Genomic DNA, 11,798 nt, shown 5'->3' with positions numbered 1-11,798 from the left:
GCTTGTACAACAGTCACTTTTCTTACTGAGCCAGCTCCCCAGCCCTGCTACCTGAAACTTTTACTAATTTTTTTTTTTTTTAAAGACAGGGTCTCACTATATAGATCTGGCTGTCCTGGAATTCAATATATGGAGTAGGTTGGTTCTGAACTCACAGAGACCCACCTGCCTCTGCCTCCCCAGTGGTGGGATTAAAGGCATGTACCACCATACTTGGCTCTTTTTCTATTTTGAGACAGAGTCATGTAGCCCAGGATGGCCTGGAAATCCTTGTGTAGACAAGATGACCTTGAATTCCTGATCTTCCTGCCTCCATTTCCCAAGTGTGAAGCACAGGCATATACCACCACACCCAGCTTTTGTTGATTTTTTTTACCCTTCTCATCTTTCACCTCTCCTATCTGTGTTATGGGGATATGCTGGTAACCAGGAGTGCATGTATTTGTGTATGCTCACACAAAATAAACAAATGTAAAAAACAAGATGAACTGTGTATGGTATTGCATACTTGCAATCACACCACTCCAGAGGCACAGACAAGTAGGCAAGATGATTTGGAGTTTGAGGAACACACACACACACACACACACACACACACACACACACACAGAGATGAGGAAAGGTCTGCCAAAGGATATGTAAAAGCTGACTTGGCCTCTGATCTCTCCTGATGTCATCCTGAGCCAGGATGAAGTCCCCACTTGTTTGTGGGTGGGCCAGATCCTGGCATCCTCAAAGCAGCTGGACTGGGTATTTCAGCACTGGCTTCTGTTGTGTTGCTCTAGGCAGCACAGGTCCTGGTCTGATCACATGGATGGATATCAGCCTAACCAACATATCTCATTACTATCTTCCTCGCTTCAGAGTCCTTGCCTTGAGGCTGTAGGTGGTGGACCCACCAACCCCCCTTGACAGTTATTTTTCCTGGAGGCCTGTGACTTGGTAGGAGGAGGCAAAGTATATCAAGGGTAAAAGCTGGGAGCATCATGCCCTTTGGCCCCTGGGGACCTGGATTGCCTAGGCTTTCCTCCTAACAGAGCAGGGTGGGATTCTGAGGTCATGGCCACCAGTCTTAATACCCCAAGGCCCACACAGTGGATGGAAACTGTTTGAAGTGAAAATATGAACATTATTTAATAACTGATCTTCTGTAATAAACCATTTGAAAATATTTTACAAGGAATCACACACACGATATTTTACAAAGTTTCTTGACTTTTTTGTCGCTGTTGTTTTTCCGACTTGTCTGTACAAAATAGAATAACAACAACAAAAAAAAGGGCAGAGAAAAAGAAATGGTCCCCCAGCCCCCTAGCCCAAGGTGAGGGGGCAGCCAGGTCAGGTGGGTGATGAGAAGGATCAGACCCAGCTGGGGGTTGGACAGCTACCTGATGGGGATTGTTTTGTCTGTTTTTTGCTTTTTAAACTTAAAATATATATTTTTCTGTATGTGTTTGTTTCTTTTTTATGTTTATAATCTCCATTGAGCACCTGACTACACTACAGTTACACACGCGTCCCCACAGGACACAGCTGACATCCAGGCTGGGCACACATCATGGATACCCACCCTGGCACCAGCAGCGGGCATGGACCATACACACACTGAGAAATTGACAAGCAACATGACATTAATTAACGGAACCATTAATTAATGCATCACCCTCCCCCCTCCTCCCAGTCCATCTGAGCCTCATGGCTACATTCTCCTGCCCTCAGTCCCCTACTGGCCTCCAGGATAGGATACCTTTGGGGGAAATGACCAGAATGGATAGTGTGGAGAGATGTGCCCAGGCCCAGCTCTGTGTGTGCAGTGTATATATGTGTGTATGTGCAAGTGTGTGGTCAACAGGGAAGGGGCAATTTGGCCTCCTGGGGGCAAGGAGTGCATGAGAGTGCGTGCCTGCAAAAAGAGAGAGAGAGAGAGAGAGAGAGAGAGAGAGAGAGAGAGAGACAGGGAGTGAGCCTGAGGGTGTTAGAGCCAGATTGGGGGTGGGATGGCCCAATCAGGAGAGACCAAGTCACCCCTGCTAAGGCAAGGAGCAAGGTCTGGTGAGGGTTCCTCTGCTGAAGGGTTCAGGCAGTGATAAGTGGTCCTGCTGGGGGCCTGACACTAGTGAGAAATGGTTACAATGAGCACCTGGCAGGGTAAGGGGCACTTGGGGGACACTGGTGGTTAGGAGTGGAACAGAGGGGCCTTCCCCCTCTGCCCCAGCATTTGGCACTGTTTGACATTCAGCTTTAGAGATGGGAGGACCAGCAGGGCTGCATCTCAGAATAGAGGCGGAGGTGAGTAGGAGATGGAATGTACAGGTGCCAGCCTTCCCACCAAACTCTTGCCCTGTGTAAGGCTTTGTGAGCCCCCTGTGGTGTGTGTCTGTGTCTGTTTTTGTGTGCCTTCCGGTATGTCTAGTGTGAGTCCAGTTTCTGCCCTCAGGGGTCCAGGTGTGTGTCTAAACCGATGTCATTGTTTGAGACTGTCCCCACCTGCAAGGCTGGATGGAGTATGCACTGTGGCTGTTGGTCTGAAAGGAGCAGGAACCCATTGGGGGCTGCCCCAGAACCTCTCTCCCACCACTTCCATCTCACCTTCCTTCATTTTTTTTTTTCCCCTCAGGATAGCTAGGTTTCGGTTTGGATGGGGCCAAAGGGCCAGGTTGGAGGCATCCAGCAGAGGCAGGGTTGCCTATACAGAGGAAGCCTCCAGGCAGGTTGGGCAGCAGAGGCCTGGTTTGGCACCAGTACATGTGGCCTCTGGTCCCAGACCCCTGGATGAGCCCAAGATCTGCACTTGGGACAGTTCAGCGCTGAGATGAATCTTGAGTGTCAAACACCATGACACTCTCCTTTGGGGCTTCCCTACCCCCAAGGCACAGGCTCTCAGGGGGGCCCAGGTCCTTCACTGAGGGAGTGGCAGGGCGCTAGGGTGGGGAATGCGGGATGGGAAGGTGGGTGAGAGGGGAGGAGGCCGGGGTGGGGGTAGGGTGTGTTTGGGGGGGGGGTCGCTCAGAGGCGGCGGGAGGCAGCAAGGGAGTGCACTTGAGGCTGCGGCCGCGGCGGCAGGCCCAGAAGGAGCAGTAGCTGGAGGGAAACCACCACGCCCAGTGACGGAGGGAAGGAGGCTCCGCGGCCACAGTCTGAGGTATCCTCCTGAAGGGGAAAGACAAGAAACCGGTCGGCCCCGAGTGGGCGCAAGGTCACAGGAACTCAGGGCGCCGCTCCTCCGACTCACCGTCGCGTTGTAGTCGAAACAGATGTGCGGGCCTCTTCGGTACCGCGGTCTCTGCACCAGCTCACACTGCTCCAGGCCGTCCGCTGGGCATGGGTGGGGAGTCAAGGAGGCCGCGGCGGACACGGAGGGGAGCGTGGGGCAGGAGGGGGCGCGGCGGGGAGAGTGGGGGCAGGATACAGTGTGTCTCCTTCTGCAGCAGCCGGCTGACCTCGCACTGGCTGCACAGCGGCTTCTCCGCCACCACGAAGAGAAGATTGGTGTTGGTCAGTCTCTGCGCGTGGAACAGCCTGGAGGGAGCATTGGAAGGCGGGGCCTTGGAGGATTGCTCCACCCCGTCGTCCCCACCAGACCACGCCCACCAGGCAGGCCCCACCCCCTGCAAGCACCTGCTGCAGTTTCCGCAGTCGATGATGGCATTGTAGGAGGCGTTCGCCGAGCCAAAGTAGTACTGGGTCTGCTTCATGACGCAGCTGCTCTCGCGGGTCTCGGGGCTCCCCTCGGCTTCCGCCGGGTCTGGAGGGGCCCAGATGCCTCAGCCCCGCCCACGGACCCCGGCGCGGTGTGGACCTAAGCTTGGCTCAGTCCTAAACCCCGCCCTCCCTGTGGAGCGGCTCCCACCCAGAATGCATTCTTGGGACAGAATCTCCCAAAACCTACCTGCCTGGAACCAGCTGTGGTAGATGAGGCCATAAAGAAGCTGCTGGAATAAAGACCTGAAGAGCATGGGGCACCGAGTAGGAGTGGTCAGTGGAGGCCGGTGCCCGGCTACTCTTTTTTTATGCACCTATTCCGCCAGTACTCACCAGGCGGCAGCAGAGGTCCACCAGGCCAAGTTAAGGAAGTCTGCAATGGTGGGCTGCAGTGAAGAGAGGGGCAAGGGCTGCTGTTGCTGCCCCTGGCTCTAGGACACCCCCCAACTCTCAGATGTTAGAGGTGGGGGGCATCTGTGGGCAGGTATCCCAACCCACTATCTCCAGGCATCTCGGGGCTCACCACAAAGACACCCCTGGGTGCAGCACCCAGGTTGCCAGAAGGCTGGGGGGCACAGGCTGCCTGATAGTCATAGGACTCCTTGCGTGTGTAGAAGGAGTTATTGTAGAGTGCCAGCATGAGGTTGGCATCCACTTCACTGAAGAACCTGCCAACCTGGGGATGGAGGGAGGAAGCCGTGGTCACAGGGCTGGCATGCCATGTTCCTAGAAGGCTTTGACTTGCATCCATCCACTGTCTTCCTGGCACTCACCTGGTCCCACTGATGGTTCTGGTTTGACAGCACCAGAAATCCTCCATCATCAATGAGGACACAGAGTAGGTCCTAAGTGGTAGGCAAGGGGGATAAAAATGGTGAGGGGCCCTACCCAAACTTTCAGGCTCTGGTATTCCAGTGGCTCAGGGTGAGGGACACCACTCCTTTAGGTCTGGTAAGACTGTGGAATTGGGGTTGGGGTGTTGAGATCCAAAGGCTAAGGGACAAGCTAGGAGTTACAAGAAGTCTGAGGACAGGGAAGTTGGGGGTCCAGGGCAGGATCAGGGTACACGCACCTCATTATTAACCTCGCAGTCCATCTCACAGTGGCTGCTGGGGCCGCACTGCTGGGCAAAGAATGAGGACTGTAAGGTGCCCACCAGTTTTTTTCTGTCACCCTTTATATGTCTGGGTCCTCTGGTCATCTGTAGCAGCCCCTGCCTTCCCATAGGCACTGGAGCTACTCTGAGTGACAGGCTTGTTAGGGGGTCCTCTGGGACTCCAGAGAGGATACTGATTCACTTACTCCCCCCTCCCCTGCCCAAATACCTTCTGAGGCTGGTCCTGGTGGGTACGGTTGCTGGCGAGCACCTTGAACTTTTCAGCCCAAGCCTCTAGGTCCAGCTTGACGCCCACCACTGTGGGAGAGAGCAATGGACTATCTGAGCTATCTGCCTGGGCAGCTGCCTGTCCACTGCCTCTTGTCCCACTTCAGACTTGGCATTTACCTGCTGGCCTCAGTGTGCGCCGGCCTAGACTGAGTTCCACGGCTGTGCTGACAAGGACGCCCACTGTGTCATTCTCCAGCTCCAGCGGCCTTAACAGGGCTGGGGTGGGTGGGTAGAGCAGTCAGGAGTGTAGGCTGATTGCTTCAAGCTAAGCCCTACCAACCCAAGGTTGGGCACAGCCTAAGCATCCAGCACCCCACAGAGTGTTTGGCACAACCTCTCTCATCACATGTGTCCTGCTCTTAACTGAGGCCTCCCACCTGCTGCTGGACACCATGGGCAGACACTCACAGTCCTGGTGTGGGGGCTTGAAGACATAACCATGGTTATCCAGGCTTCGGCGGTAGAAGCTGGCATTGAAGGGCTCAGGGTTCTCTGTCCAGTCCTCAGCTGCCCTGAAGTGCCCAAGACAGGCAGAACTTGATAAAGGGTGGCTTGTGGTGCACAATGATCTCAGCAGTGCAGAGGCTTCTGGGTAAGGGCAAGGTAAGGGCAAGGTCTCAGGCATGGAAAATTGTTGGAGAGTAGGGTTGGTCACTTACTTGTTGGGGAAGACACGTGTGATACCACCATCAGTAGCAGCAAATACGGCTAACAGGCTATACCTGGGGGTAATAGTGAAGTGGGGTTTCAGCCTTACTCTTGCTGGGCAAGGCCAGGGCCCCTGAGCCCACCCCAGCCTCCTGCCATACACAGCCACAGACTGAAAGTTTGGTGCATACGTGTTGAGGTCCTGGTCCCGCCATACACGTTCCACCAACTGCTGCGTGATGCCTGTGTCCAAGATCAGGTTATGCAGAAGGAAGTTATTACCTGGAACATAGGGGCAAGGTGAAGGGAATGATGTCTTCCTGTAGCTCCTTGTTATCCCTTTCCAACATCTCCAGGTTCTGGTGAAAGCCCTGGTCCTGGCCCTGGCCCTGGCCCAGACCCTACCTGCCTGTCTCCACGCTTCTCTGGGTACACCTCCCCAACCCCTTGGCCCCCTCCCCCCATGTGACCTGGGCTCTGCCCAGATCCAGGAGTCCTGCCATACACTCACACTGCTTGGAGTCTGGAGTCACTTTCTCCATGAGCTCAATGAAGTTTTTCAGGAACTCGGTGTTGTTGTCTGAGGCATTCAGGTCCTTGCAGTACTCTCTGGGGTTGGGGAGGGGCAAGAAAAGTGGGCTTGGGGGGCTGCATAGGAGAGGGGTCAAGGCTTCCGGACAGGTTTGCCTGAACACTGGCTAAAAAGCCCAGGCCGTAGGGGAGGGACATGCATGTTCTCACAGGCTGCCATGGCTGAGTCAGGGCAGGCAGCATGAACGGAAGAATGAGGGTCTGCTTCCTCCACTCTTGTGGGTTCTTTCTCTGAAGAGCCTGACATCTCTCCTGTACACCCAGATGGTGTACCCAAGAGGCCTCAGGAAATGCAAATGTCATGTGGCTGACTCATCCACCTATATGCCCTACAGTGTTCCCACAGGCATGAGGTGGAGGTGAGTAACAGCACTTGCTATTCTGTTGGTTAGTCTAAAACCTCATCTTGCCTCTTCCTGCCTTTGTACTTTTGGGAAACTCATTCAGGCTTCCTGAGACTCACTTTTTTCATTCACACCACAGAGAGTGTTGGGAAGTCAGTAGGAATGTGTGGGTCCTTGGACTGGCTGTTTCTTCTGCTTGACATATTCTTCCCTCAGAGACAGGCAGGCCCTCACTGGGCTCAGGCTCTGGGCTCAGAAAACATGGGGGCTGTGGGTATGGCAGAGTCTGCTTGAGGCTCTGCTCTCCAGAAAGTCTTGGGGAACAATCTCTCTCCCCTTATGGATGGAGCTATCTCTTCTGCACAATCCCTTGTCATAAGGAACCTCCCCACTGGCCTATATGACAGGAACTCTGGGAAATTAAAAAATATGCCACTTCTCCAGGCTGTGCTAGGGCCCATAGTTTAGTATGGGTACCTGGAACTGGATTCAAAGCCCCTAGTGCCTTTGTGAGGTACATACCCTGTACCTCTGTGCCTGGAGGCCACACCTAACACACCCAGAGTAACAACCACATAGCTGTGCATAAGGTACACCACACATGATATACACGTTCACATTGGTAGGTTATTTCATTCTCTTGCTGTATACACACTTACTGAGCTTTCCTGAACCAGATACAAAGATGACAAAAAACAAATATGTTTCTCAGAGAGCTTCCTCAGGACTATTTAAGTATCACTGGCTTTTTCCCACATTTCCAGTCACTAATGCATACAGCCCACCCCACATTTACACTTGGCCTCTTGCACATGTACACAATGACTCACAAATACAAACATCCACAGAGTCAGAAATTTGTGAGTGCATGTACTCACGTGCATACACACAGAGGTTAGGAGTGTCCAGAGCCCCATGTGGTGGCTGAGAATGCCCAGGGGTCTCTGTGTGCTGCATCCATCTGCCCTCATCCAAAACTTAGGTCACGAGAGAGGGCTTCAGCACTGGGTGAGGGGGTGTGGCCTCCTCAGATGAAGTCTCAGGGTGTGGACACTAGGATGCTCATGTATATACTAAGTAGACAGCCTAGGGATAGCCTAGGCCTGGGCCTGCTCTGGGCCCCGACTTCTCACTTGCTAGAACAGTTCTTCAAAGCCCCCTGCCCTCCCTCCCACTTCTCCCCGCTCCTCAGTGAACCACCAAACCTAGACTTGGCCCTGGTGGCAATGCCCACAGGGGCTCTGGCTGGCTCAGCCCCCAAACCCACACAAACACTGACTGACACAGGACAACAATGGGGGGTGGGTGGGAGTATGGGCAGGATACCACAAACCAGAGCAGCAGCTGCCCAGTGAAGGGGTGTGCTGGGGACAGCCAGCCCAAGGTGGAAAGGCTCCTTCCTGGCTGCTTGGGAGGGCTTGGAAGGTCAGCAGAGAGTCCAAAGACTGCCTCCCCCAGGCCTGGTGGGCAGTGGGCTGTGGGCTACTGGCTACTGCTGCCTGGTGTGGCTACATGACCTGGGTATGTACACAGCTGCACATACCAGGCTATGTATAGGGATTGGGGATGGCACTGCACAGGACAAAGACACACAGAGCTCCAGGCAGCAGTGCAGGAGTTGGGGCCAGGGCGGTCAGGGTAGGGGAGGATGTCTCAGCAAGGCCACACGCAAGCTACCTGGGAGCAATGAAAACATGTCCTTCAGACTCAAAGCTGCTGGGGAGCAGGAACTCAAAATCTGCAACAGAAACGGGGGGTTATCCGGCGGAGGCTGGGGAGGCAGGAGGCCAGGGGGCTCAGAGCTGATAGGGCTGGAGGGACAGGTAGGGGGGACAAGGCAGCTTGAGGGAGGGGGAGACACCAGCAAAGAGGGAACCCGCCACCTCCACGTTCAGGTTTGAGCCAGAGAGAAGGGAGGGTCGGGGAGGGTGGAGGGCCTGTGGAGACTACAGCATCGCAGGAGGAGGGCAGTTATAGCCAATATGTTGCCCGGGCCTGGTCCTCTGTCGTCAGTGAGTCCCTTGGCGTGGCTGTATATGCTTCCATACGGCTGTATAGCACATATACACGGACACACACACACACATATATATATACACACACTGCTATATATATGCATGGTCTCGGGGAGGCTCCAGTCTTGCTCTTATCACATCCATAATGGAAAAAAAACCACATGCTGAGCTTCCTTTGCCTCCAAAGAGACTTTGAGGAAGGGAATTGGCTTTTGGCTGTGGATTTTTATCTCTCTTTGCCACAGCTGTTTGCATTTTAGTAGGCCTTGCTTTTGTTCTGTGTCAGGCATCAACATGGCCAAACCGAAAGGGTTTCTCACGGGCACAGACAGTCCAACCAGAGACAGGTGTGGGCAACTGGGGAAGGGTATTGCAGTGCATCATGGGGGGGGGGAGTCTTGGGAGGGGTTTTCTTCCTGGAACAGGATGCTGGGTAAAGGGAAACCCATAGGGCACAGGGGCTGCTTCACAGGGTATGAAGAGACAGGGATACAGCTGGATTCTGCAAGCCTGTTTCCTGGGCTTGTGGCACAAAGGTGGGTAGGGAAGAAGGACTAGGACTCCTCCCTTCCTAGGAGTTGCCAGGGAAGAATGCTGAGAGTGCCTGGGTTGGGGAGGTGTCTAACAGTTGGGCCTGTGCATCAAGCTTATAAACTGCACATGTATATGGCATGGATGCATGAGTGTGTGCACATAGGTGTCTTTGTATGGGCTTTTACTCACAGACCTGAGAATGTGGCTGCAGAAATCCACTGTGGCCTGTCTTTGCCCAGCTGGACTGGGTTATCCTGCTATGTGCATATTTTATTATCTTAAAAATTTATTATTTTTATTTTATGTGTATGAGTGTATTGCCTGCATGTATATAAGTGTACCTGTGTTGTGCAATGCCCACAGAGGTCAGAAGAGGGCATGAGATTCTCATGGAACTGGAGTTACAGATGGTTGTTAGCCACCGTGTAGATGCTGGGAATTGAACCCAGGTCCTCTGGAAGAGCAGACAGTGCTCTTAACCACTGAGCCATCTCTCCAGATCCTTGTTTTATTTTTTGAGACAGGTCTCATGTAGCTCAGGCTGGCCTAGAACACTCTTACGTAGCTGAGGATGACCTTGAACTTTCAGAGTGCTGGAATTATGGGCATGTGCCATCACATCTGGTTTATGCGGTGCTGGGATTGAACCCAGGACTTTGTGTATGCTAGGCAAGTGGTAAGCACTCTACCAGCCGAGCTATATCCCCAGCCCTGTTATGTACATCTGTGAGGGTCCTTTTATTCTTGGTTTGTATCATTCTGGCAGTCTACCTCCCTATCCTCCACACACACACACACACACACACACACACACACACACACACACACACACAGTTTTACTATGTTGCTTCAGCTGGCCTCCAACTCATGGCAACCCTCCTGCTTCAGCAGGAATTATGGGATTCCCCATGAATGATGGGATTATAGGCCTTTATCACCACATGGGCTTTCCTTTTTTTTGTCTTTTTTGAGATAGGGTCTCCCTGTAGTCCCAGCTGACCTGAACTTACTATGTAGAGCAGGCTGGCCTTGAACTCACACTGATCCACGTCTGCCTCTGCCTCCTGAGTGCTGGGACTAAAGGCGTGCGCCACCACAGCCGGCTGGGCTTTCCCTATCTTAACCTCACTCACATCCCAAACTCTCTTTTGCCCTAGAGCTTTAGTTATCCCAGAAGAGGGGTTTTCACTGTTCCCAAATACCCCCGTGATGCACTGCAAAGTTCTGGACATGGAAGACTTTGGGTGCTTAAAGGCGCTGGGCAGTCACTGGTTGGACTGTTCCTTTCTGATAGGACTGTGAGGCAGGGTTTGGAGGGTTTGGACACAAGCTGAAAGGGAAGGAGTAGGGGCAGGGAGAGGAGGAGGAGAAAGTAAAAGGAGGGAGAAGGGACAAGGAGACTATGCTATGGCTGTCATGGTTACCAGGGCCCTGTAGTTCTGGGGTCACTGGGTGGGATGTGGGATATGGGGAAAAAAGACAACTCAAGCCAGTGGGACAAGGGCATGCCCCCATCCTGACCCAGGCCAGTGGGGGCAACTTATTCCCTTTGTTGGACTAGGCTAGACAGCCCTTAGGGTGTCTTGGAAAGTCCTCTGCTTCTAGGTCAGGGGACATCCCCTTATGGCTCTCATGCCCCATCTGCCCAGGTGTTTGTTCCCTAGGAAGGCAGCTCTCTGCGTACCAGTGTCAGACATCTTCATTTGCTGTCCTCTCTAATTCCTATTGTTCTCTGATAGGGCCTGGTGGTTCTTGACATTCACTGTTCTGAAAGACTCTCTGACTTGTAGCTTGGTTTCTTCCATGCTGTTTGGCTGATCCTTGGGTTCTAGAAGATCCCATTCTGTCTGGTCAAGCCTATACTTCCTGTGTCTGCCTTTATTTCCCCAGGGGAACACCTTTCCCATACCCATAGACCCTTCCTAGAAACAGCAAATACTTCCAGCCAGGGCTAGTCCGAGACTCCATAGCAAAGGCTCATGAACAGTGGAGGCAGCAGGGTATAGGGACCTCAGTACTTAGGCCAGTGTCTAGGATGGTTGGTCAGCCTTGTTCCTCCTGTGGCCTGGCTACCTGTCCATTATGTATCCCCTGCTTAGGCTTCTATGCCTTGCTACCTCTCTTCTTGGAGGGCTGTGAGCTCTGGGCCACTGCCAGAATCCAGAGGCCCCAGAACCATTCAGAGGGTGCCCAATGGGGCTGGTATCTCCCATAGTCTCACATGAGCTGCTCTGAGGACTGATCTACACCTTCTGCTCTGCTGGGCGGATGGCAGTGGAGAAACACCCAGTCCTGTCCTCACTGTTGAGTTGTCTTGGAGGAGCAGAGAAGTAGGGTAGGCAGAGGCCTTCCCATGGGGTCTCATAGGGAGTAGGGAGCATAAGGAAGGGGTTTAGGCCCATAGGACACGCTGGAGAATACCCTGCAGATGGCCCAGGGAATGGGCTACTGGATCTTGGAGGGATGTGAGGATCAAAGGAAAGGCAAGAACTGAGGGGTCAAGGGATGCTGGGAGGGAACCCTGGAGAGCAGGGGTGTGGCTAGTCCTGGGCAGGGAGGGGGGCAAGCAGGGGTGTG

General features: G+C 53.4%; 1 protein-coding gene across 2 annotated transcripts in view; it reads right to left on the bottom strand.

The window, feature by feature from the left end:
* Positions 1 to 1,108: 1,108 nt before the first annotated feature.
* The window catches only part of Cacna2d2 (calcium voltage-gated channel auxiliary subunit alpha2delta 2), a 116,910-nt gene continuing 106,220 nt past the window's right edge, over positions 1,109 to 11,798 (bottom strand). The window contains exons 22-37 of one of the 2 annotated variants that reach the window (XM_008853102.2): positions 8,350 to 8,410; positions 6,249 to 6,346; positions 5,929 to 6,019; positions 5,749 to 5,811; positions 5,498 to 5,601; positions 5,207 to 5,305; positions 5,028 to 5,116; positions 4,775 to 4,825; positions 4,476 to 4,547; positions 4,226 to 4,378; positions 4,036 to 4,088; positions 3,890 to 3,945; positions 3,619 to 3,745; positions 3,410 to 3,519; positions 3,233 to 3,315; positions 1,109 to 3,150 (exon numbers count right to left, since the gene is read on the bottom strand). In XM_008853102.2, coding sequence (XP_008851324.1) covers positions 3,007 to 3,150; positions 3,233 to 3,315; positions 3,410 to 3,519; positions 3,619 to 3,745; positions 3,890 to 3,945; positions 4,036 to 4,088; positions 4,226 to 4,378; positions 4,476 to 4,547; positions 4,775 to 4,825; positions 5,028 to 5,116; positions 5,207 to 5,305; positions 5,498 to 5,601; positions 5,749 to 5,811; positions 5,929 to 6,019; positions 6,249 to 6,346; positions 8,350 to 8,410 — 1,454 coding nt within the window. In that variant the 3' untranslated portion in view covers positions 1,109 to 3,006. The remainder of the gene's footprint in view (positions 3,151 to 3,232; positions 3,316 to 3,409; positions 3,520 to 3,618; positions 3,746 to 3,889; positions 3,946 to 4,035; positions 4,089 to 4,225; positions 4,379 to 4,475; positions 4,548 to 4,774; positions 4,826 to 5,027; positions 5,117 to 5,206; positions 5,306 to 5,497; positions 5,602 to 5,748; positions 5,812 to 5,928; positions 6,020 to 6,248; positions 6,347 to 8,349; positions 8,411 to 11,798) is intronic. The other variant, XM_008853103.2, reaches the window with a different exon arrangement.

Source organism: Nannospalax galili, unplaced genomic scaffold (assembly GCF_000622305.1).
Source record: "Nannospalax galili isolate Female #2095 unplaced genomic scaffold, S.galili_v1.0 scaffold786, whole genome shotgun sequence".
In the NCBI taxonomy this organism is placed as follows: Eukaryota; Metazoa; Chordata; class Mammalia; order Rodentia; family Spalacidae; genus Nannospalax; species Nannospalax galili.
This window is presented reverse-complemented; position numbering and strand designations above follow the sequence as displayed.